Raw genomic sequence first — 27,456 nt, 5'->3', positions numbered from 1 at the left:
AAAACCTCTTGCATTGTCGGTAGCTATGATTCTAACTTCTCAACATTCTGCCTTGAAAATCAATCTATGGAATGTAAAATAAGGCAATACTCTATGACAGGCACCTAGAACATCCAGAAATGTAAGATAGTAAACAATCATTTGAGAACATCTCTTAAAATAATACTGATTTCTGCAATATACAGTATTTACACAACAGCTGCAAATTTGCTCATACAATATTTCTAATATAGATAAATAGGAATACAAGTCTATGAATTCTCTGCTCCATTTCCAAAATTTCTTGAAGTGTAAACTGTTGGCATCTCTTTTTAAAATGTTTACTGTAACTTTTTAAAACAAAAATCCAGCTTATATGCACAATTGATTCCAGTCCCTTTTCTTCATTAGAGAGTGACCAACACACATAGCAACCTATTTTCCCGGTTAGTAATCTTTGGTGCTTTCTTCCAACGAATTCTGGTGAATGAGTCAATGCAGAACAGGAGGAGGATGAAAGCAACTAGAAAAGTGAACCAGCACTTTTTGTTCTTTCACTTATGGATAAAATGAATTGGCGAGCTATGGAGATTTTCACTAAGTTGTATGCACCATGTGGAGAGGGAGGTTGTCCAGGTTTCCCTCTGATTTCTACCCTTAAAATTTCACTTTTTCATCTTTCTAAGGTGGATGATCTTATCAGACGTCTCTTGTTAATAATCTTTTCATCTTTCTTTGAGGTTCTTGCCTGAGAAGAGGCACCTATTGAATCACTGACTGCCAGGAAGGAAGCGGCCGCCCTCTGTGAAGCAGAATGGAGGTGGCCACTCTTGGTGGGTGAGGAGGGCGGTATTGAGACCAGGCTCAGTGTCTTACTTCTGGTTTGCTGAGCTCTCCTTTGGGGTAAGTTAGCACCATCAGTTTCACTGTTCAGCCTGAAAGCAGCATATGCATTTGGACTCTCCACTGCAGAGATGCTACTCAAAGACTTTTTCTCAGCAGTAGTAGCAGGGAAAGGTGTAGGCATCACTAGAGATCCAGGGAGATCACTGGGACTGAAGACTGCATCATCATGAGCTTCAGCAGCTTCTAGAAGGTATGGTGGTGGCGGGGTACTGCTGCGCTTGCTACATGACTCGCAACAGAGCTTGTTATAACCTGGGATGGAGCAGTATCGTGCCAGCACTTCCATCTGACAGAATATGGACTTGTCTCCCAGACATGGCTCATCTGCAAAAAGAAAAGAAAAAACAATATGCATCTCTAAACATAAAAGGAGAGACAAAATTAAAATTGTTCATAATTATAAAATCTGACATCAATGGGAGCTGTCACATGAGCCTCTGCATTAAAAATATGAACATTAGGATGAATTTGCTGAAATCGGCAGTCTTACCTACATTATCTACAAAGGATTGGGATCTTCAACTTTTTAAAATCTCTAACAGACCACTGAGGATAGTTTTTTCTTCCAAGTATATCTTAGGATAAAAAGGGGCATCTGTTGTTATGAAAATTTATTAGACTGTATTTCTGACTTTCTAATAGGGTACCCTCTACATTAAAATCAAACACTAGAGATTTTTTGGAATAAAGTAATTCTTAAGAGAATGTAATACAAAAAGAAAAATGAAAATACCATTTTGATAAAAAGAATATTATCCATCTTGAATGCCATGGTCTTATGTTTGCCATTGAATTTTTTCAGATTCTTATTGGAAAGCACAAATTTGGGTAAAATTTGTCAATTTTCTCATAAGTTTATTCAGTAGGTCAAACAGTGTCTGGTACTAATGAAGAATATTCCATTATAGAAAACTTGGAATGGAACTACCATTTGATCCCACTCCTTGGTCTATACACAAAGGACTTAAAACCAGCAAGCTGTAGTAACACAGACACATCAATGTTTACAGCAGCTCAATTTACAATAGCTAAACTGTGGAACCAACCTAGATGCCCTTCAATAGATGAATGGATAAAGAAACTGTGGCATATATACACAATGAAATATTACTCAGCATTAAAAGAGAATAAAATTATGGCATTTGCAGGTAAATGGATGGAGTTGAAGAGTATCATGCTAAATGAAGTAAGCCAATCCCCAAAAAACTGAAGGTCAAATGTTCTCTCTGATAAGTAGACACTGATCCATAATGGAGGGGCAAGGGAAAAATGGATGAATTTTGATTGGGCAAAGGGGAGGGAGGGATGGAAAGGGGCATGGGATTAGGAAAGATGGTGGAATGAAATGGACATCATTAACCTAGGAACATGTATGACTGCACATAGGGTGCGATGCTGTACAACCAGAAAAATGAAAAGTTGTGCTACAACTGTGTGTAGTGAATCAAAATGCATTCTGCTATCATATATACCTAATTAAAATAGATAAATAAATTAATGATAATAAAAAATCACAATGTGTTGGGAAATAGCATATTTCTGCTACTTGCCAGAGACACTGAAAAGAAAAAATAAAAGGCCCCAATTGTGGGATGATGCATGGCTTTGACATTCGCAGGCCTAATATATACTATGTGTTTGAATTCTTCATATTATCTGAGGCCATAATCTACGTACAATGGGAAAGCCTGAGGATTACATTAATTGATTTCACTTAAATATCAATTCCTCATCATTTATGAATTACTTTTTCTATGCCTGCATCTTAAAATAAGGAAATCTCTTCCAGTATGTTCAAGAGACCTTAATTGAAAGACCTGTATTCTCTTTCCTTTGACAATTAACCCATCTCCTCTGTTTGAAGGCTTACCTTGGAGGTATGACCTGTCCTGTGTTAGAGAAGGACCCCATGTGAGAATCCATAAGTATGAGCACCATGGCACTGCAGAGATCCATCAGAGCCAGAATGTGCTCCTTGGGGGAGGAGGTAAAGGGAGGGCTATAAAGGAACACATTAACTTTATGGCAATTTGGGCATAGATGGGAAGGGCTTCAGACCTGGTCACAAACGGCCATTTTTCTCCTAAGAGTAGCTTAAGACTCTGAGGGGGATTACTACATATTTGGCAGAAACCAGAATTGATCTTTAGGCCAGAGCAAAAGAGCAGCTGAAAGAACCGTGGAACCACTAATCTAGTTATGCTATCTCCTTCGCACCTAGGTTTTACAGTAAAGACATTTTCTTCTGTATGAAGGAGAATCAAGCAAAATCTTATTGGCTCTTGGACACAGTTCTATCAGCTATCGTGACCAATAAAGCTTACAAAGTATGCAGCCTCTTGACAGCAGTAGCTATATAAGGACAAAATATAATGACAGTAAACTGAAAGCTCAAAACCCAAGTCAAAGCAAAGAGCATTCCCCCTTTCCAAAGTGATCAAATGTTAAGTCCTATGTCTCCCCCTCGTGGTCATACTTGTTCTTGCCATTTCAAGTGAAAATTTTAAAATTATGTTTAAGGCTTAAAGACATGAAAGTTGAAATTTTTAAAACATAAAATATTCGATAAAATAGGCCTGGCTGCTTTTCTTGGATTAAAAAAAATAGCACAGCAGATGTTGAGATTCACCTCCGGGCTTCCTTATGGAGTTGTAGGCTGCAGGAAAAGCGACTTGTTTAGTCCTGAGACTCACCAGTGTTTCAAAGCAGTGGCTGCTGTTGTCATTGATCAGGCATGGATGTAGGAGAACTGTTCTTAAGAGGAAGGTTGTGGCGCAGGAGGATGAGCAGGGAAGGAGAGAAAGTTCGAGACAGTGAGAAGAGAACAGAACCGTGGAGGGGATAGAAGAAAAGAGACCTAGAGTAGAAGAGATGGAGGAGTCGTGACAAGGGGGCTGAGAGGAAGAAGGCAGTGTGTCCCTTCAAGGTTCATGTGTTGGAACATGACCCTAAAGGTGGCAGTATGGAAAGGTGGGGCTTTTAGGAGGTGACTAGGTCACAAATATGGAGCTCTTTATGGGATTAATGCCTTTATAAAAGGCTCCAGGGTTCCTCCCCAGCCTCATGTGAGGACAAAGCCCTTACCAGACACAAATGTTCAGGTGCCTTGATACTAGACTTTCCAGTCTCCGGAATTATGAGTTATAAATTTTCCTACTTAGAAATTACCTGGTCTGAGGTATTTTATTATAGCAGCTTTAATGGTCCAAGACAGCAAGGGGAGACCAGGGAGAGGGAAAGGTGAAGTTAGGGAGACTAGGAGGGAGAGAGAGAACAAGAAGAGGGTTTATACCCATCCCCCCTAAAAAGCATGTATGATGGTAGACAAAGAGAAAGTGAGTGCCACACAGACATTATGTCTGAGATAGAGAGCAAGACAGGCACCAAGAAATCAAGGAGGGAAAGAAATAGTTGTAAACAGAGAAGCAAAGGAGGTGGAAGGAGAGAGTCTCATACAGATGGAAACTATCCAATACATTTTTGTTTTAAAATTGCAAATAAGTTAAATAAAACGAGGTCTGATTTTGCAATACAGTGTTGGTAGATCAGGTAAATGTCTATCTTGAAATCACTCCGTATATTAATGGACAGTTATTGTAAATGACTATCAGGTTGAGTAACCAGTTACTATCTTCATGCTTAAACATTAAATAATGTTAGTAATATATATCAAAACCTGGTTCAATGTTAACCTTTTTCAATGATGTGAAATTAAAGAACATAATGGAAAATAAGCAGTCCCCCCCATCCTAAATAATTCTCAGACTAATATTTTAAGGATGTTTTCTCTTGGTTATTATCTTGATAAGCAAATATAAATTCTAGAGCTTATCCTGAAAAGAAATTCTGCTCTTTGCGATTCAGAAACGTTATCAGAGCAGTGAAATCAATTAGTATCACACCTACCATTACAGGGAGGCAGCTGACAGGCTCTGACGGACTCCGGCTTTTCACCGTCGCAGTGGTCTCCAGCCCTGCACAGGACCTGCCTCACCTCTGTTCCTTCACCGCAGGTCACTGAACACTACAGAAACAAAGGCTGTAACTATAGAGATTTATTCCACCAAGACTGGACATGCAAGGGCTCACAGGCACCCACGTGCAGACCCCTCAGCTCTGGAGTTCTTTCTCTACAGAGGTGGTGCTGTGTAGAGACTCTGAAAACATTGACAATCCTGGGTTTATACCTTGGCTGCAGCAGTTACCAGCCTGAGCACATTGCTTTTTCTTAAGAGCCTCAGTTTCATCATCTAGAAAGCTGGGCTCAGAGGATCTTTATAGGTCTAAAGGCCAAGGAGGCAGTGTGCCTAAAGCAGAGGCAAAGTGCCTGCATGTAAGCATTCCATAGGGAAGAAGCCCCCGATGATGATGATCACTGATTCTGCTCTTTCCAGGGAGCCAGGCATGGTGTGGAGTGCCCCATTTCATCTTTTACACAGATGGCAGAATTTACTGACAAGCTATCTTGGTCAATTCACCCTCTTAGGAACTACTCTCATGTCATTCCCATGTATTCATTTCTCTAATAAAGGGGGCTCACTTCTCTGAAAATAAGTCCAGAAATTTCCATACTACTGATCTAGATAGAAACTATGGAGGAGAACCTTATAAGGTTTGGGGTCTCGGAGGAGGAACGGGGCATAAGTTATGGTTCTGTGTGGGTGACTTTCACTTGCCTATTCCCGGTCTCCACTTCTTCCTTGCTCTCTACCTGCTTTTGGACGCCCTTTCCTCCTATAAACTCTCTTCCTATGGCCCCATGATTCCTTCAGTCTTTAGAAATAACAAACACAGGTGGTAGCACAAGCAATGCAGCCATGAGTTAGCCAGTCCCCAAACAATCCTACCCCGGGGCACCAACTGGGTCCTGGGGAAGCAAAGCACAATGTTTTTGAGAAATGTGTGGACTACAGGCAAGCGTAGACTCAGAGGCAGGAGTCACAATGGACCACATCTAACCACATGCTAAAGGAAAGCTGAAGGATTTTTGAATGCAGAGGAGGTACTGGCAGAAGAGCATCTCCAGGAAGGCAGGAGTCTGGATTGTGGCTTTGAGCCTTGATGAAGAGGGAAAGCAAGCCAGATGGAAGGTAGGAGGCTGGAACAAGCAGGGTCTGATTGGAATAGTGAAACGTTTATTCAAATGGAGACAGAGATCTGGAATGAAGAGAGAATAAGAGGAGATGGAGTGTTGCCAAATGGAGCAGGGCCCTACATCGTGTGTTAGGGGTTTAGAATTTATCATGTAGGAATAAGGACGCTAGCAAAGATCTTAGAAGACTAGTTAGCTTTTAGAAACCTCCAGGTCACAAAACATTCAAATGTGGTTTGCCCCTAACAACTAAACTGCAAATATTGTTTTCAATTTTTTTCTAGCACCTCCAGGTGATTACAAAATATGCCAGTTTCTCCGTTCACACAAGCCCATCTGATGTTTAAGCCAAAATATGTTGCATATGTTGACGCACACAGAACTCACACACCCACCTCATTCCAGGGCCCTGTTTTCCACTGGGCTGGACAGGGTACTCTATTACAGGGCCGGCGGCTCTCAGGACGGTCACCCACGCAGTACTTGCTGTGTACAGAGCGGTTGGTGCCATCATGGAGTGGCTGAAGGCAGCGCACCGTGCGAAGCTGGTAGCCGGAACTGCCACAGGTTTTGGTGCAGTGTTCCCACTCCTCAGCTATCCAGCTATAGGGGGTTAAGATTAAACACCGTCACTGGGATGGATGGTATGTGCTTTATTCCCAAAATGCAAAGCCCAGATTTTTCTGCTCCCTGTGCAACTGGCAACCTAGCAGGGCACTGTACAGACAGGAAGTGATGTCAACTCCCTAACAACAGCTCCAGCACTTGCCTTTTTAATCTCCTATTATATTTTTCTGACTCTCAATGACTCTGAAACTGTTTCCTAAAGAATAATCTACAGAGGGTTCTTGAAACTCATGTTAAGTTTACCCTGTTAAGTTCAAGCATGAAGGTGGTTTTAAAAATAGCACCGAGACATTTTTAACCATATTGCCTAATGGTTGTGTAATATCTGAAAGTGAAAAAAAAAAAAAAAAAGAAATCCACCTAATGCTTGCCAAGAAAATCAACTTAACTGTTGCTGCTTGCATGAAATCTATCCTTTACTCATGTTTCAATAATCCCACTGAAATGATTGTTGTATTTCAACAGTTGTTGCCATGAAGGACTCGTCTATCCTGCTGGGATAATTCAGATCTTCTTATTGAACTTCATGGGGTTTGACAGAAAGGTAAAGGCAGTGTGCAGCCAGGGCTGGGCAGAGACTGCTCCCATGAATGCACCTGACAGAAATGTTTCCAAAGAGACATTCTCAAAAGGATTTCCTGTGGAACATTCGCAAATTATTGTGTCCATGTCAGTGCTCCCAGCAGTATCCAAATCAGTTGTGGTTACAATATACTGGACCGTTCTGTTATATAATCATTACTGAGTCCTGAATGTCACTACTAGGTTGTCACTACTGATTTCACCTGGCAATCACAAGTGTGTCCTCTTGGTGACTCTGAAACCTCCTAAATAATGATCCCTTGAGGGCTTCTGAAACACATTTTAAGGTTACCCTATTAAGTTCAGACATAAAGTTGGCTTTCAAAAATACACTTCTTATATAATCTTTATCTTTAAAATAAAATAAGTGACTAGTACAGTCTTCAAAAATGAGTAGATATTCTCTAGTCTAGTTATTATAATACATTCCACTATCAGTTTGAGAGACTAGGGAAGTCTTAAACTGCCTGATTATATTTTGCTACTCCATTATCTATGGCAAGAAAAAAAAAGGAAGAGGGAAAATAACTTTGGAAAGAACAAACAAATAGTATGCCTCAATTAACATATTCACTGATAAACCCAATGAAGGGGGGGACTCAAAGGATGAAAAAGGAAATAATATTTCATATTCCAAAAGTGATCAAATATTATATGAAATGATCAAACATCTTGAGAAAGAGATAATTGATGCACAGTTATAATAGCAAATGTCCCAGAAAGAAAGAACATAAACAAAAATTTTCAAAGAAAATCTCCTGGAGATGAAAGACATTGGTTTTATGTTTTCAAAGATCTACAGCTGTCATTTGCAACAGCCTGGAAGAAGCTGGAGGGCAAGTAAAATGCGCCAGGCACACAAAAACTAAGGCTGCATGATCTAACTTATATGTGCAGTCTAAACAAGTAGAACTCACAGAAGTAAAGTCTAGTATGCTGACTACCAGGGGATGGATGGATGCGGGGTGGGAACAGAAGGAATTGGGAAGACCTTGGTCAAAGGAAACAAAGTTTTAATTAGCAAGACTACCTAAAGTCTACTGCACCAAATCCTGACTATAGTTAATATAATGCATATTACAAAATTGTTAAGAGCAGATTATAAAATGTTCACACCACTCACACATAAAAAGGATGTAATTTGAAAATAATTAGCATGATTTTATCATTCCGTAACAAAATATACTATACCCCAATAAATATACAAGATCATTATTTGTCAATGAAAAAGTCTACAAGTACACAGCACAATGAGAGAGAAAAAAATCCTATGAGCTTTGAAAGACAAATACAGGCCACAAAGACAGAATTGAGAATCAGGATTACCACTAATTTTTCAAGAGCAACACTGGAGTCCAGCAGATAAGAGAATGATGTGTTCCAGAGAAAATACAGTCTAGAACTATATAAATAGGCATGTGACTCCAAGTGATCAAGGGTGAGAGTAGAAGAAAGACATCTTTTATAATCTTATACTTCAACCTCTTATATACTTTTCTAGGGTATCTAAGAATTTAGTTTTTATATAAGACGTTTTACTTTGTATTTGTTTTGTTCCTGAAACTCCAGAAAGAATCTACTAGAATGACTGTATGAACCAAGAGATGAGAAAACAACTAAGGCAGGAAACAGGAGCTCTTGCGGAAGAGAGGGACAGCGGAAATCACCATGATGAAAGCCTGGTGGAAGTCTAGGTGGAAGCAAGACACAGAGTTCATCTGTCTCTATTAAGAGGAAAGTTCCAGTATACTTAAGTGTTTAGCATTGAGAGGGGATTGATATTTAAGGAAGAGAGTTTAAGCATGGATTCATGAAAAGTAGTAGAAAACCAGATATAAGAATCAAGATCTTCATTTACTCTGGATTAAACAGTTATACAAGAAAGGAAACAATTAGTATGCTACGTGACCTGGTAGAAGAGAGGGGTGTTAAAGGAATCTAAGCTCTGGATATTAATCTCATTAAAAGATATGTCAACATTGGAAGTACTGAGGAAGGAGTAAGTGTGGTAAAAAAAAATTAAATCCTCATATTCCATAGTAGAAATTCAATACATAATATGGAACCCTGCCCCCTCCAAAGGCAAGTGATGGAAACAAAAATATTCTTCTTAAAGAGACTGAAACAAGTAATTACCAAATAGCAAAAGAAACATAAAGCCTGAAAGTGGTTATGTTTTAAGAACAAGGATATAAAGAAAGGTAGGGAACCACAGCTTTATAAACAATTCCTATTAAATGACTCGATTATTTAAACCAGGTACATATAAAGTTTTGATTAAAAACAAATTTAAAATTAAAAAGTGCTAAAGACATTTAAGCCCTTATTTTGACCTCAGGATATGATGGTCAAAGTAAATACTTACAGCGGATGTGTACACTCTTGAATATTGCACATTCGTCTAATAGGTTTTGGCTTTTTATTGACCTCACAGAAGCTACGATGAACCATCTTATTATCGCTTTTCCTACGGCATCCATATTTAGTGTACTGAAAACCTGGAAAAGAAAATAAGCTTCTTTGACTTTAATCATGTATTCATGCTACTATATATTAATTCATTTGTACATTTACTCATTTAATAAATATCGGAGTGCATACAGTAAGGCACTGTACTAGGTGTTAGTGATTCTATCACTTTCACTTAAAATAAACTTAAAGTGAAAAATGCTTATTTCAGAGCCTACATTTAATAAGTATGATGAATTATGTGCACTGGCTAGAGAACTAAGATTGAATAAGCACAGTCTAGTATGAGAGACCTCTATGAAAAGCATTTCCATCATCAACGCCTAGTAGTACAGGCTTTTATGGAGCTATGTGCATAACTTTCTGCAGGGGGCGCCAAAAGGACACGGAGGGAAAGGCCTCCAGTTCAGCTGGAGGAGGGGCAGGGGAAGCATGCAAGCTCAGCACTTTTTGTGCTTAATCTTGATCTTCCAACGGTGTGGGGTGAAAGGAAATGAAGCACAAATAGAAAAGCAGGTGCTTCACATGGCTGACATGTCATGTCTGAAGAGGAAGGATTAGAACTTGGATGCCTTGAGCACCAAACAAATGTATGGAATTTATCCTGAAAATCATAAAGAATAAATGATGGAGGTCTCCATTTGTTTACAAAAAAATCATGAAATTTTCAAAACTTTTAAACTTACAAAAAACGATGTGAAATCTGTATGCTTTGCATCTAGATTAATATTTTGTTACCATGTCATCACATTTTCCTTATATCACTATACAGAATTTACTGTATAGGTAAATTTTTTCCTGTACTATTTGAGAATAAGTTAAAGACATTTTGATTATTTACTCCTAAATGTCAGGTCACATTTTGTTACAAGGACATTCTCTTCCATATCGACAATATAATTTTTAAAAATCAGAAAATTCAACACACAATTATCTAATATGCAGACCATAGTGAAAACCTGTCAATTGTCCTTATAATGTTCTTTACAATGATGTCATTTCTCATCAAGGAAACTGACATGTCTTTTTAACCTCCATCAATCAGAAATAGTTTCTGAATCCCTTTTTGTTTTTCATGGCATCTAATATTTTTGAAATGTGTAAGACAAGAGTTTTGAGAAATGTCCCACAATTTGGGTTTTATTGTCTCTCAATGATGAGATTCAGGTTATTCATTTTTGGAAAGGGTTACTTAAATGATGTATCTTCAGGGCAACATGAGAAGACTGTAGGATTTTAGGCAGGAAAATAATATAGTTCCACTCATTCATTTAAGAAAATTTCCCTTGAAATAAAAGAAGAGAAGAAAATCAAAGTCAGATACTAGTTAAAAGGTCACTGCATCAATCTTCTCTTCCAAAACTATGATGGAAGCCTGGAGAGGAAGAACAGATCTGGCCTGGTAAGAAGGGTAATATTGAGTGTACAGCAAGAGAGAGGATGGAAATTAAATAAGCATCTATTCAGTGTAAATGTTTACATGTCATCCTTAATGAGTAACTAAAAACATTTAATGCCTCCCTCCAGAAACACTTTGGAAATACATTCTTGAATTTTCAATTATAAAATAAAGGATTTGCACAAGAATTCCCTGTTATGAATATATTATCTTTATGCTCAATTATTCACTGCTATTTTTGTGACAGTCCCTCACCTTCTCCTGCTTGTTGAGGAGAATTTTGTCTAGGCCAACTCAATCCTCAAGCCTTTGTTGTTCAGAATGAGAGGAATGGATGAAGAGAGAAAATGATAAACACTGAGCATAGCTTCAGCTTCATGGATTTACTCTGGGGAAGCAGAGAGGCAGCAGGGTGTAGTGAGGAAGAGTATATACCAGAAGCCAGGGAAGCTGGGTTTGAATCCTATGACCTTGGACAAATTACTTATCCTCCCTGGTCTGCAGTTTCACCATCAGTGTAATAGAAACGATAAACAGCACCAATCTCATAGGGTCATTGCAAGTATTCATGCATTGATACTAAAAACATTCAGAAGATCAGCTGGTTCCAAATACACAGCATAATCAGTTGTATCATCATAGTTAAATAATAGCTCTTTAATGCATAAATACAGAAATTTAAAGTAGAGGGAAAGGCAATAACCTGAGTACACTGAATTTGGGGGAGCTCTGGAGTTTCAGAAAAGTAGAGTGATTAAGAGTTCCACTACAGGGGACAGAAGCCATAATGATCTAGACAGATGAGCAAGTAGCTTTTAAGGTTCTACGACTGGTGGATGGAATCCTCTGCTGATTGTGAGATTTTTTAAGGAATAATGTTTTGTACTTACGTTTTGGATGTTATATTAGTTGTTTCTCAATTGTAGCCTCAATTAGAGAAAAGCCTCAAAGTAGAAGCAGGATTGACTTTTGTGTGAATTGCATTTTAATATAAGGAATGTGTTCAAATGTTACCTCCACCACAGGGTTTGGAACACTGAGACCAACTCTTCAGAGCCCACTCAAAAGTATCCAGTTCTTCCTGGATGACATTGTTGCTGTTGATTGTAGGTACAGAGTCCTCATGGATGATATACTTATATGTCAGGCTAGAGCGGGTATCATTCTCCTGAGGTATAATCTAAGACACATGTGAAATGCATATGTAAATCATCTGAGAGTTAAGACTTGAGTGAAAATTTACAAATATTTCAGAATATTGTTTTTACTGAAACTGGAAAACTTTCTAATAGCTTCTTAAATATGTTTTTATTTCTGTCAACTGCAAATGTGCACTATTTTAGAAAAAATGCACATGTGTAAGACTGAACATAATAATATTAAAAATGCATACACTCAGGAGTAAGAGTTCTATTATAAAAATAACTGCAAAAAATTAACTATAGGTTTTCTTAAAGAATACCATTTCCTTAGTACATTTTAAAGTTTATAACAGTTTTGTTATAATGATAAAGATAATAATGTTCCCTCCATAAAACAATTTTTTAAAATATGGAATCCAATCAGTGTTTGTATACAGACTCCAAACAATGCATTTCAAATCAAATCAAATAGGTGTTTTCTACATTCATCCATGAGAGAGTAATAAAGATGCTTTTCTAATATTAAAACCTATAAAACTGCACAGAAAATAGAAGGAAACTTTTATTTATTTATTTATTTTTGGCGGATAGATAACAATGGCAAAGGACAACAATCCCTGTGAGGAGAGAAATAAGCCTAGTCTTGCTTCCTGACAGGGGCCAAGTCGCACCTCTGCACAGGGATGAGGAGTCACACTTTATAACTCCAGGGAAGCGCCTGAAGAAGGGTGGCCCCAGGGAGGGGTGGTCTAGAAGCTGCTCAGGTCCTTAACTAAGGGCTGATCTGTACATGCCCAAGGCCAAATGCCATGTGCTCTATCAGTGAGTGGGAGTGGAACAAAGAACCAGAGGTCAGACAGGGAGGAGAGTCCCAGCAGCTCAAAGGGGCCTTACCTGAATACCTGAGGTATTCAATTAAGGTCCCCCCACAAAGTAAGGACTAAATTGAAATAGACCAGTCCTAATGACAAATACAACTAGATCTCAAAGGATTAGGAGGATGATCTTGCCAAGATCTAACTGCCTACTGAACAAAGTGAAACAACCAAACACTTCACAATTTATCATCCATAATGTCCAGTGAAAAATGAAAGACAAATTATAAGAAGCAGGAAAATGTGATTCATAATCAACAAGAAAAAAAATCAGCCTAGAAAAACAGACAACATGAATATCCAGAACTTATGTTAGTCATAATGAGCCAATATATATCAGCAGAGAAATGGGGGAAAAGAAAAAGAGCAAGAGAGAACAAATCCTGGGAAAGGAATGTACTGATGTTAAACTGACATTAAAAATTTACCAGACAGGCTCAAGGGCAGATTGGCAGTCACATAAGAAATAGTGAATTTATATATCTAGATCTCAACACATTATCCAATCTGAAAAAATATTTAGAAAAGATTATATAAGAACCAATGGGGCTTTAGACTTTTGGAACAATTTCAATATATTTAACATGCATGTGAGTAAGTCCCATGAGTAGAAAAGAGAAAGATGGTGTGGGGGCAACTGACTTGAAGATATAATGGAAAATTTAGCCAGATTTGGTGAAGAACATCAACCCACAAAGATGAGATTCTCAGTGAACCCCAAGAATGTTAAAAAGAACACCACAAACTATGTATATCTTACTCAAACTGCTATACAGAAAAAAGAAAACAAAGAGTCTTAGTGACTTAGAGCCTACCTGCTGGGCACCTCTATGAAATACTTGCTAGGCATAAATAAGGTGTAAATGGCTGTAAGAATCCCACTGGTGCTGTTCCTAGGAGCTCTGTGACCCACAGACTCCCAACAATGCTGCTCAGTGACATCTCTGAGAGAGGCAGACACCCTGTGTTCTCCTCCTGTCATAGGTTAGATATGTGGTGTCCCCCAGAAGCTCATGTGTGAGACTATGCAAGAAGATTTAGAGGTGAAATGATTAGATTATGAGAGTTGTAACCTACTCGGTAGATTAATCTATTGACATGGATTAATTGGGCAGTAACCGTAGGCAGGTAGGGTGTGACTGGACGAAGAAAATAGCTTTATATTTTGTCCTTGGTGAACAGAAGAGCTCTTTCTCTGCTTGTGGATGACATGTCCTGAGCTGCTTTCTTCTGCCATGAAATTCTGCCTCACCTTGGGCTCAGAGCTATGGAGTCAGCCCACTCCATGGACTGAACCCCTGAAACCCGGTGCCAAAATACACTTTTCCTCCTTTAAGTGTTCTTGTTGGGTCTTTTGTTCACAGTGGTGCAAAGCTGACTGCAATGCCTCCTTTCCTTCTTCCCCCTAAGTTCTGTGGTCCTTTTCTTCTTTGGGTGGTACTCCTACTTGCAAATCTGCTATAGCCTCACCCAAATAAAGCTTTCAGGAGCTAATGCTGCCTGTGGCCATATCTTGTTCTTTGATTAGCTACCAAATCCCTCGAACTCCCTATAAGAACATAAAGATATGTTTAAAATGTTTAAAGAAAAAAATTGAAAAAAATCAGCAACCCCAAATTATTTATCTAGTGAAGAAAATAGCCTTTAAAAATGAGGGTGAAATAATATTTTCATATAATTGAAAGCTGAAAGAATTTTTTGCTAGTACACCCACACCATGAGAAATGCTACAAGAAGTTCTCTGAATGGAAGGTAAATGATACCAGATGGAAAGTTAAGATGGACAAGGAAGGAAAGAATATCAGAAATGGTAAATTTTTGGTTAAATATAAAAATCTACCTTTCTATTTGTTGTCTTTAAAAGACAACTGGTTAAGTCAAAATCATAATAATGTATGATACAATTTTTAATGTATATAAATGATAATGTTATACAAAGAGTGGAGGTGGAGGGAAAGAAATTATAACAAACCAGCAAATAAATATTTATCCAAGGTAAAATTGTTTTCAGATAAATTAATTATAAAATTATAAACTAAATCAATTACATAATAACCTGTAATGACACATACCAAAACAATAACGGGATCATGTAAGGGTCCATCAGTGTGAAGAGTTTCAATGTCATCTTCGATGTTATAATCCCACTCCACACCAAGATCTATGAAGGTTCGTGACTTGGCTTCCTCCCCTTTGCCATTTAAAATGTAGTGGCCTGTAGCCTGATTCTTAATTGCTAAGGAAAGGAAAATGAGTAACCGGCATATTCATTATTGTGTACAGTTTTGAAGATCCATATTAAGTCTACCCCATTCTATAAACTAGTGACTATATTCCTTCATCAGTATTAAGCAATCAATGAGTGTTAGTTCTAATATCATTCCCATTTCCTTCGTTAGGCATCCAAAACTCTAAAGAAGCATTCCTAATAGTCAAAAACAGTAGCAAGATGGTAAAAGAGGCAAAATAATGTTTGCAAATATTCCCATTTGAAAACATTGTCAAAGAGGTTAAGGTTTCTCAATTTAGTTATTCCAAACATTTCTTCAGAAAGCCCAGAACATTTTGAAAATAATGGATACTTCTCTAATAATTAATATAAACCATTTATGTTAGTATACCATAGAACTTGATGATTTCTTTACAGTGTATCTCTTCAGAATTGGTAACAATATTTATAGCTACCTAACACATTTGAAAGGATTTAGGACAATAATTTAAGTTCTGATGAATGTAAAATTCCAAGGCCATATCACTTCTTAGAGTTGGAAAAAACTACCTGCTGCTGATAGAATTCTTAATGTATTATAGATCTATATATTATCAAATAAAGTGGTTCTCCAGTGAGTAAAAATAAATCATATTTTAACTTTAGGAGATACATATCAGCACACAATGATAACTTAAAAACAAAAGTTCATAAATTACTATTACCAATGTGTAGAAAAAATAAGTAATCTTAATTAAATCCATTTATTCCTCTTGAGCTTTTACACTAGTCCAATTTTCCTAAGGATAATAATTTGAATTCCAATTAAAGAGTTTTATACACTAGGGAAAGAAGAACTATGGCTGACTGATAGGAGGTTATGGCATCTAGTAGCGACTATAATATAAATATTTTTAAAAACTCAATTCTACGCAGCACCATAAAAATCCATTACTTTTAAGGCATGTATGAAAATTTACTACAAATTTTCATGCAGTTGACAATGTTGCCTTAGTTTTAGAAATCTTTGTGCTTTAATAGGCCAAGGAATATAATTATTGTTTATATTTGTATACACACTATAAAAACAAACTCTTTTAAAATGACTTTTCTACACAATCCTCTCAAAAAAGGCAAATAATCTTCTTTGAGCCATTATAATCATCCACACAAATAGATCTATATGTACTAAAAAAATGTGACACATGTCAGACATTAGGAAAATTTAACATTAGACTAGCAGAATTCACTGATGGTTTCTTCAAACATCTTAAAATGTAATGAAAATATGGGGTTATATGCAATATGACATCAGCCAAAACATCAGAACTCATTTGTCCACGTAAATGTGATGAATTGTTCTGATATTATTCCTCCATTTAGTACATTATACTATGTATTTTTTCACATAGAAAAAAATTAATACAGAGAAAAATTGCATAGTAAGTACAAATTTGTCAAGTTTTTTCCCCTCACATAATTATGAAACACTCTCATTTTCTATAAAAATATTAAAGTTTTATTTTGACATATTTCTTGTTTTAAAGTGAGAATGGTTGAGAGAAATGACAAGCCCCTACACAAGATTAAATTAATTCATATACATGTAATTTGGATTCTGGCATATATATGTATATACATACATATACATGCACATATATATGTACCTATATATGTGATTTCTTTGACATTTCAAGGTTTAAGTGCATATTTAACGCAGCTCCAGCAGATAGAAAAGCTTACTTACCAAGAATATGAGGAGAAGCCTCGTCTTCTTGGATTAACACATGTCTAGCCCCAGGGGGTATATCAAACATCTTAAGGTACCCTTTGCATGTGTGGTAAATAACAGAGAAAGCAAAGAAAACAAAAGCAATAACCATGGTTAGTTGAGCACTACATTCTTACTGCTCCTGCATGCAGAAGAGGGCATCCATAAACTGAAAGAAGCAGTTTCAGAAATTAACTTCGAAGCATTGGTAGCTTTTGTGACATCCTGCATGAGATTAGAGAAAATTTTTGTTTTTACATTAAAGGAGGAGGAAAAAGTTAAAATTGTTACCAACTTATTAGTCATTTATGCTTGTGTTGACCTATAAATTGTGTCAACAATAATTCAGGCAAATACTATACTTTCATGTGTGCTCTATGGGATTCTAGTTTCCTAAATCACCCTTTTAAAGTGGGGCCAATTTTTAGTGGAAGTTTTTAGATAGTGAACTTCTTCAGATATTTTATCTGTCTCCATATTATTTAAAAAACCCAAGTAGCAAATATAAATAGCTAAATTTTCAATTATGGAAATGTTTCCATATTTAAAAGCCTACTTTATTCCAGAAAAATTGGTGAGTAGCTTTTATTTTTCTTGTGGTTAGTAGTTAATTATAAAGCTTATCACATTTTATGATTGACTGTTTTAAAATATGTGCTGTAAAATCTGACGAAACCATTTAATTAAAAAATGTTTGCAAGTTATGTCATGAATTGCCTTTACATGCCCACTAACTCGATCTTTTAAGCCAGAAATAAAATCAATTGGTTGTTTGGGCTTTAAATTAGGCAGCATTGCTATTACTGCCTATGTCATATATGACAAATAATATTATTACAACCTGAAAATTATTGTAAGATAACTGAAGATTCATATATTTAACTATAAATCATCAATAGTCAGGAGAAATGGACCAAGGTGTATCTATTTCCATAAAAAATAAATGAATATAGGAAGATTATGCAACCTACCCCTTTAGTAGGTTGTTAAACATCTCATTCATATAATAAAGGATGAGTATTGATGTCAATTCAATTATCAATACACAATTGTTGAAGTTATCAGGAAAGAAAAACATTTTTGTCATTTGCCAATGTATCATTGATACTATAGTTACATTTATTTAACTGTTTTCCAATATTTATTAGTGTACTAGGTAAATGAAGTGGTCATTTTGGGGATTAGCATTTTCAGCACCTTAGCTACAACTGTAAAGTCCAACACATGAAAGGTACCATGTTTGTCTGAGTATGCAATGGCTATAAGTAACATGCTTAAGATGCTAGCTACAGCAAAACAGCTTGATGCCATTTATGGATGCCCATCTTTCTGCAGTTTGGTACAACTTACCCAGTACATTTTTAGCTTCTCTTGTTTCAGCAAGAGAAATATTACGAGCTCCTCTGGGTAAGGTGAAAGCGCCTCTTGTCTTCCCTTAAATAAAATGTCTTTAATTAGTGGAGGTTTCATGTTTATCGAAGTCTTGCTGTTTCATTGACTATGCCATAAGCTTTCTCTCCATATATTTCATGAGATATAAAATATGTTCTATGATTTTATATGTTGAAATTAAAATGCATTTTTAATAGTTAGCTAATGCCAATAAACTGTTAATAGTCAATGAACATAAGACTAAGTATGAATGAAAAATGATGTAGGTGATTTGAAGTTGAATACTTGCAGATTTCATTTTCCAGCAACTTGAATTCTTTATGGCATCTCTTGCTTAAATGTTTCCCTGTTGGAAAAGGTTAATTAGTCTATTGAATGACTACGATGACAACATTTGTACACAGAAATGGGTGTTAAATTATCTTTGAACAGTTTGAATCTGTATGACTAATGAACACTTTCTCGTGTTCTTTTGATGTTAATTCACAGGTTTAGCACAGTTTTTGCAGTATCTGAAAATAGTATCACTACCTTATAATTGCATATAAAATAGAATGAATGATAGTGGAAAAACTTTTTCCTTATATTAATTCACTCTGAAAGCAAAACAAATTAATTATTTTACATCCAAAACAAAATAATATAAAACTCCAACAAAACAAATGCAGTTCATTATTTCATAGTAATATGGAGAAAATTAAACTTGGTTTCATCTAAACATGTGTGTATATAAATGTGTGAACACACACACACATATACACACTTATATACTTACATTTTAAATTATTTTTGCTTTATTAAAATAATACCATCAGCCAGAAATGACAGTATTTGTCTTTTAACAATTTCAAAGTACAAACCATGGTAATTTATCACATAAGTATAGCAAAGACACCAATAACTAGACTAGAGAATGTCTAAGATAAGTACATTTGAATATGTCGCAAAGCTAATGTGCGTGGAAATGGCTTGAGTTGGGTGTCTAAGGTATAAGAGGAGCAAAAAGGACTATGAGAATTTTTTATTTGGATGATGACTATTTTATACTTTCTTTTCTTCTACAAAATGAAAAATTACTACCATGACAATGAACTTAGAATCAACCCAATTCTTTCTGATTGTTTTTGTTTTGTGTTTTATTGTTCTGTAAGATACTGAACTGAAAGTGCTTTGGAAGATACCAAAGAATCTTTTCAAGAAAATACCACATGGAATTCATCTTTAAATGTTGAATTCCCAGAAGCCTTTGCCAAATAAATACTTAATGAATAATTGAATATTTGTTACAAAGTCAAGAAATTATTTAGTAATAAATATTTTTATAAGAATTTGTATCAAATCTTATATTCTGATGAACATTATGAAATTACAAATATTTTTCCATATTATTTATTGCATATAGACAGCTTTTTGTTCCACCTTTTGAACTTGCAGTGTGTATCTAACTCCAAGTTATTGATGGTGGAACAAGCCCAAAAGTTCATAAATATGAGCAGTTATATGTCTGCTTATTTTTTGGTGGCATCTCAATTTTGTAAACATTTTTAAAGCATATGAAATATAGACCCTAAATTCATAGGTTCACAAGTAGGATAAAATTGTTCACTTTTAAAATAAAAAGAAGCTAAAAGAAAATAACATTTTAAAGGTTATATTTAAAGTTTTATAAAAATTTTTCCTCACTCCGGGTCAACAATTTTAAGTGCAACAGAAATTTGAAATAACCATTCATTCTGATTTCATCTGCGTTTTTTAAAAAATGTAAAATACCACAATTTTTAGATAACTATTATAATTGATATTGACTTTGTTCCTTGTCCAAATTTAGTCTATAATTTCTCATAAATGCAAAGGAGCATGAATTTAGTAAATTTTTTTAAAAAAAATTTAAAATAGTTCCTTAAAATGTAATTTGAATAAATCACTTTTGATTCATGTTTACTGCACTCCTAAAAGAGGAAGCCTAAAAAGCACAGGTCATAGGGAAGGATAGAGATTCACAAAGGCCCTCATCTTACCGAGCTTCCTGGGAGTTCTGGTAAATGTCCCCTTCACAGTTCGACAATGGGAATTATCTCCTCCACAGACACCACATTTATCCTCAACCTTGTTGGAACCGATCTCTTTATCACAGCCCACTTTCTGTGAAGAGAAGATATTAAATGTCGTTGATTTCAATGTCGTCAAGTAAAAAACAACATCCAGAGAATGGTGGATCATTTGTTAATCACAGATCACAGCAAGTTCACACCAAACTTCCCCTTAAGTCTTATTTTTCACACCTCAGTCTTTTAAAGAACTAGTGTGAAGTTAAATAACTGTACTCTGGTAAATAAAGGACAAGTTTCCCCAGTCCACTGAAGTATTTTCCCCATCATAAATTGTCCTAATCATCAAATGAGTATTTATTGAGCACAGATGTAGCTGGATGCTAGGGAGACCGAAAAAAAATAGCATTGGATTTTTCCATATTGTATTCATATGTATAAAATGAATATAAAGTGAGTTTTATATTGGTGCCATCTTTTAAAGTTAATTAGGAAAAGAAAAGAAAAGGTAATTAAAATGTAAGACAAAATTTCATTAAAGTAGCGGAGGAGACTTCCTTAGGACCCTTAAGGAATATAGTGTAAAGGAATTTCAGGAGTGCAGAGTGGTCAAAACAAAGCTGGGGTAAAGATAAGTTCATGGAAAGTAGTTCAGATATCAATATTTAAAGCCATACTTAAGGCAGTGGAAGGCTAGTGTTGCCTCATAGCAGAAGAACAGTGAAAGATTCGCAGAGCACATGCTGTGGAAAATCCTGAACATACATATAGTTTTCATCTTTACATTAATTAATAGAAAACCACTGAAGGTTTTCTGGACTGGGGAAGATCCTTAAATGAATTGGATGTAGGACAATGCTATACATATATCCTGTACTCATACATTCGGCATGAAAATGGGCAGGAAAAACGACAACATAGTTAATGCATTAGACATTGTGGGAGGTAAAAGGTGAATAAGACACATATTCTACCTATGGTCTGTATGTGTACTCTCAATAATTATGTGCTGGAAACTTAAATCTCTAATATGGCAGTTTGGGGAGGCTTGGCCTAATAAGATGTAATTAGGTCCTGATAGCTCTGCCTTCCTAGACAAATTAATGTTACTAACATGTGAATGGTCAATTATTATGACAGTGATAAAAGTGACTTCCTTTTGTTCTCTTTGGTGCATGTGCCCTTTTTCCCTTCCACCTCTACCATGGAATGATGCCCCATGGAGTCTCTCAAGCCAGTGCTAGCATTATGCTTCTGGTCTTCCCAGTTAACAGAAACATGAGAGAAACAAATGTTTTCTTTATAAATTATCCCATCTGGGGTATTTTGTTATAGAAGCACAGAATGGACTAAGACATTTACTTTCAAGGACAGTTTAGTTTAATTATGAGGCATCTGCACATTGGAGACTTGTTAATAAATACTTTGGTTTTACTGAAGTAATAAGGAAATGGATGTTAGAAGCAGTGTTTCAGTTAACAAGGATAATTTCATGTTAATTTAACTGAGCACCTGAACATTTTTTTAAAAGAGATTAAACTGGGCTTGGTGGCACACTCCTGTAATCCCAGCACTTTGGGAGGCTGAGGCAGGAGGATTGCAAGATTGAAGCCACCATTGGCAATTTAGTGAGACAGTGTCTCAAAATAAAATAAGGGATGGGGATCTAGCTCAGTGGTAAAGTACCTACAATTTCAATCCCAAATACCTCAAAAAGAGAGATAAAGAGAGATTAAATGGAATAAAAATAGTTTTGTTTTTTGTTTCTCTACATTTTGTTCTTATGTAGAATTCAATGTTTAAGCTTCAGATCAATTAGAAAGTGAAAGAGGGAGAAAGAAATATTGTTTTATCTTGTTTCTTTTCTTTTCTTTCTTTCTTTTTTTTTTTTTTTTTGATAATGGAGATTGAACCCAGGGGTGCTTATCCAGAGAGAAACATCCCCAGCCCTTTTTATTTTTTATTTTGAGAGAGGGTCTCACTAAATTGCTTAGGGCCTTGCTAAGTTGCTGAGGCTGGCCTTGAACTTGTGATTCTCCTGCCTCAGCCTGCTGAGTCACTGAGATTACAAGTGTGTGCCACCATGCCCAGCTGTATTATCTTTTAAACAAATAATAAAAAACAAACTTAATATTGGATTTAAAAAAAAATCTTGGATATTAATGTCAGACGCTCCTAGTAAAATACTTAAAACAAATGCATTATTCCCTCTTGTATTCTCAGCCTAGAGGCATTCATTATTTAGAAAAGGCACTTGGCTGAAAATTAGAAAAATTATTTAACTCTTAATTCTACCAGTGACCAAGGATTGATTTCAGTAGGTATAATTTCTCCCCGAATTATTTATGTACTGAACTTTAAACAGGCTAACTTCCCAGATAAGTACCAGCTGAAAACAGTGTATATGCTTATGAATAACATTACTGTTACATAGAATCACATGGTACCATAGGAAGCTTTTGAGAAAGCAAGCGCAACTCACCACACACTCTCCTCGAACACATATGCTGTATGGGTCCTTGTAAGAACAGCGAGTTCCGTCGTGTACCAGCTGTTTCATGTAAGCAACATCTCCAGTCTCTCTAGACTGACAGTAAAGGTGGCATCTTTTCTTGGCTGCATAAGGAGGGGGGCATAAAATTAACTATTTACATAAAACAGAATGTGTGAAGAGTATAGTTTATTTTTAAAATATCAAGTTTCAATACAGGTTCCTGAAAACAAAACAAGTACTATATAAATACATAAAATACAGAGCAGGAGAAAAGTACAAACGTGCCAATATGCATATTCGGCATATTTGTTTTAGTATGATTTATGATTTGTCTGAGCGTGAAAGGGGACTCCACTAATATTTGAGCAGGTATACACTGAGACTGGCCCAGGCAAACCAGGCTGAATAGCAATCCTAGATTTCAACACAGATCTTCAATAAACTTTAATTCAAATTTTGTTTAAGCAATGTTCAGATCTCTGAAAGGGTTTCCTTTTCGTCTGACCCAATCAGTTAATATAGTTTCTGCCTCTTATGGAATCTCACCAATTAAACATAATTTATGTGACTAACTTCATCAAAATAAATAAAAATAATACATCTGTTCTAAATGCATCACAACTTTCAATTCCTATATGCATTCACCTTTCTTTTGAAAGAGTTCTAAACTGAATCCAGTAGTGCATCATGTCACATGATAAGCATCTTTTTTTTAATCACTGAAATAAGAAATATATTTAGTCAATAATTCAAGTGTAATTAGAATAGTTTTAAATAACTAGTTTTTTTTAATATCTTTCTTTTATTTTATTTTTATGTGGTGCTGAGGATCAAATCCAGTGCCCCATGCATGCTAGGCGAGCATTCTACAACTGGGCCACAACCCCAGCCCCTTAAATAACTGGTTTATAGTATAAAAGTTCAAGGTTATAAAGCACCTTTTGTTATTAAATAATGGTCTTTTCCTTATGTCCTGCCTGATTTGACTGTAAAAAGAACTATATTTTTCTCTAGATATTCTGAAAAGAAAGATCATACCAAGCTAGAAGCATTTCTTAGTAGAAAGATTTTAGTTAAATCAGGAAATTCAGCATCTCACCCTGGCGTCACTTCCCATTGGCCATTTCACTGGGGATCAGGATAGTGCTATTTTCCAGGACCTTCCTTCCTCTCTAGAGAAAGAGAACTTAAGCCTTGTCCTTGGAAACACAGAAGGCCTTGCCCCTAGAAGCACCACGTTTCCTAAGTTACCAAGTCAGGATCAAGAGTCCAAGGGGTTGGTGTTGGCAAAGCTTAAACTCTGAAGTGACCATCCACACAGCAGGAAAGGGTGGGACTGTACTCACAGTCAGGATGTTCATATGGCAACCAGTGGTGTTTGGTATTCTGGAATTCAAAGTGGGAGTTACGCTGCTGGCACTGCTGCGCTCTGAAGTCCTCAAAGTGTTTTTGGCATTCTTCTGTATTACAAAGCTGATACTCAAAATTAACACCAGGACAATCCTGACCACCATTGATGGGCCTAAAGAAAAGACAACATTTCAAAAGGCTGTTTGGCTTCTGTCCAACTTGAGGCTTGCAGACACAGGGCTTAAGGGCAGAAAGCCAGAACTTCCAAGATGCCAGCACAAAGTGGATGAACTCATACTTTCTAATTCCAGTCCCTTCTCAAAGCACCCTTCTCTCCCTGCTGCAGGGTAAAACACCCCAAAACTCAAATCAGCTTTTTAAGCAGTATATTTCAAATGCTGGGCAAAAGTGTATTGAAGAAACTGAAAGCATATATATGGATACAAGAAAGTTTTATTGTCTTCCATGTATAAAACATGTGGCTGTAACTCAAACTTTTATCATGGCTCTCTGTCTCCATCTCCTCTTATGTAAAATGAAAAAGTAATACTATCTTCCACAGAACAAAGTTGTCAGGATTAAATAAGATAACATATTTAAAGCACTTAGACTAGACTCTGGCTCATAGCAAACCCTAGCTGTTTTTATTATTGGCATTTTGGTTGTTTTTGTTTCTTTTCCTACACAACCATCATTTCTTCCCATGCACACAGGCATGTGGCACCTGATAGTCTTTATCAAAGACATGCTCAAAGATATCCTGCGGCCAGAAATAAAAAGAGGGAGCTGCCTAGATGCTAAATTGTAGACCAAGAAGAATATAATATTCAATAATTACATTATTCTTTTTCTTTAGAAAATAAAGTTTGCTGAGCATACAATAGGGACTCGGGATAAACTTTTAGTCTGAGTGAATTAATGAATACCTTCCCCCCAATAGTTCCTTGGCTGTCCCTCACCATCTTTCTATTGCCTTACTCTGAAGCAACTACACCTACCCATGGTGAACGAGTCCTTAATATTCTCAAACATCAATTTCTTTAAAAATCTCTAATCTTCATTCCATCTCCTCATCTTCATCCTTGACCACTCTCCATAAGACTGATAAATGACCACTATCCAAAAGTGACACTGGTTTAGGAACTGTGAACAATTTGTTTTTATGTCCTATATTTTTCATTCACTTTATGAAACAGAATATTAATCACATGACAGCATTTTCTAGTCTATTCAAAAATAACAAGAATTATACGGATTATACTTACATGGGATTATTGCACTGGCGGGTTCGGAAACGAACACCAGTTCCACATGTCCGCGAACAGGAGCCAAATTTTGTCCATGATCCCCAATTACCGTCTTGTTTTTGTTGATTAGCATTCTTCCACATGCAATGACCCTTATAGCACCACTTAGGAATAAAAGGCAATTATGAAAATCATGCAGACACTGAAGCTGAAGTTATTCAAGAACCCCTATTTGAAGATTTTTCTTTCTTTCTTTCTTTTTTCTTCCACGTGGAGATGCCTTTAAGATATCCAAAAGCAATTACACCATCCCAAGATACCCTAACAGAGGGAAACTTAGACTTGAATTTTTTAAGTATAAAGTTAAAATGAAAACTAATACAACATCCATCCAGACAAGTTTTTAAATGATATATTCACCAGTGACTATCAGGCACCAATAATTTTCTGGGCACCTACCTTGCCCAGTTGATACTATTCCACCCTCTGTCTCTTGCTACCTACCATCATCTCAAGGTATGAAAATATACATCTGGAGTTAAAAAATAAATAACATAACATACCCCAAATCATGATATTTGGCTTTCAAGGCACTTTTTTCTTTCTTTCTTTCTTTTTTTTTTTTTTTGGTATCAGTGATTGAACCCAGGGGTGCTAACCACTAAGCCACATCCCCAGATCCTTCTATTTTGAGGCAAAGTCTCACTCAAGTTGCTTAGGACCTCACTAAGCTGCTAAGGCTGGCCTTGAATTTGCTATCCTCCTGCCTCAGCTTCTGGAGTCACTGGGATTACAGGCATGCACCACCATATCCTGATCTGCTTTCAAATCACTTTTAATAAATAAACAATAAAATTTTAGACTTTTGTAAGTAAGCTTTATAAAATTTTAATTCACAAATTGTTCTGAAAGAAATACAGGTGATATAAATAAATGAGGAAAAGTAAGGCCCAGAATGTTCATGAGTAGTTGAAGGTCATCTGACCAAGAAGCAAACAGTGGGACTACTAAAACTCTCATACCAGAGCACCATGCATATGGTGCCCAGAGTACAGAAGATGGTCAAAGGGCATTACTTTCCTTTACAACATTTTTCATCTGCTTTTTCATACTATATACAATAAGTGTCTGTCTAAACCAAACTTTTGTAAATTTAATTACAACACAGTTATATTTAGAGGAGTTGGATGTTGAGAGTTGATTAAATAATAGTTTTAATAAAACAAAAATTAATTAACTCACTATTGCTCTTGATTTTAGTCAAAAGTCTGTGATAATGAATTTTTCCAAAGCCAAATACTATAAATAATGTTATTTGGCATCATGCCTAACATAAGGCAGGTATATGTAATGATAGGTTTTATTATTATGCATGATTCTCATCACAAGTACAGTTTATACACATCTGAAGTCAACCTTGTAAAAGAACTCAAAGCTGTGTTAATCTTCTTTGCCAGCTTTTGGTCCTGTCTACAATCTCTTATTTCTAAACTAGTCAGAGCTCTTCAACTTGAGTTTTTAACATGCCTTTATTTTGGGATCTCTGCCCTTATGAGTAGCATAGCTTGGTCTGCCGCCAGTATCTGAGCATTCAATCCTGGCTACACAATTTGAGATTTAAAACCTCTGGGCATCTTTCCCCAAGGAGCGAGGCCAAATCTTCTGTATAAATTCACATTACTTTATTTCTGGGCAACTTTCACAAGGAATGGGATGCCAGCAAGTAAATCAAATCCCACTAGCAGGGGGCCAGAGATGCTGCAGAGCTGTTTCCTCCCATTCTGTCTGTAGTGGGCTGAATGGTGGTCTCAAAGATGACAGATTCTAGTCCCTGGACTTGTAAATGTGAACTAATTTGGAAAAAGGGTCTTTGC

At 36.2% G+C, this 27,456-nt stretch overlaps 1 protein-coding gene across 2 annotated transcripts in view; it reads right to left on the bottom strand.

The window, feature by feature from the left end:
• Positions 1 to 652: 652 nt before the first annotated feature.
• Adamts3 (ADAM metallopeptidase with thrombospondin type 1 motif 3) overlaps positions 653 to 27,456 on the bottom strand; it is a 231,053-nt gene continuing 204,249 nt past the window's right edge. The window contains exons 12-22 of one of the 2 annotated variants that reach the window (XM_026402586.2): positions 25,601 to 25,746; positions 24,332 to 24,507; positions 22,974 to 23,107; positions 20,462 to 20,585; positions 18,402 to 18,485; positions 15,144 to 15,307; positions 12,069 to 12,234; positions 9,552 to 9,684; positions 6,373 to 6,580; positions 4,792 to 4,909; positions 653 to 1,209 (exon numbers count right to left, since the gene is read on the bottom strand). In XM_026402586.2, the coding sequence (XP_026258371.2) occupies positions 653 to 1,209; positions 4,792 to 4,909; positions 6,373 to 6,580; positions 9,552 to 9,684; positions 12,069 to 12,234; positions 15,144 to 15,307; positions 18,402 to 18,485; positions 20,462 to 20,585; positions 22,974 to 23,107; positions 24,332 to 24,507; positions 25,601 to 25,746 (2,010 nt within the window). Of the gene's footprint in view, positions 1,210 to 4,791; positions 4,910 to 6,372; positions 6,581 to 9,551; positions 9,685 to 12,068; positions 12,235 to 15,143; positions 15,308 to 17,027; positions 17,109 to 18,401; positions 18,486 to 20,461; positions 20,586 to 22,973; positions 23,108 to 24,331; positions 24,508 to 25,600; positions 25,747 to 27,456 lie in introns of both variants that reach the window. The other variant, XM_026402585.2, reaches the window with a different exon arrangement.

This window comes from Urocitellus parryii, chromosome 10 (assembly GCF_045843805.1).
Source record: "Urocitellus parryii isolate mUroPar1 chromosome 10, mUroPar1.hap1, whole genome shotgun sequence".
Taxonomy (NCBI): Eukaryota; Metazoa; Chordata; class Mammalia; order Rodentia; family Sciuridae; genus Urocitellus; species Urocitellus parryii.
The sequence above is the reverse complement of the archived record's forward strand: the minus strand, read 5'-3'. Positions and strand labels throughout refer to the sequence as shown.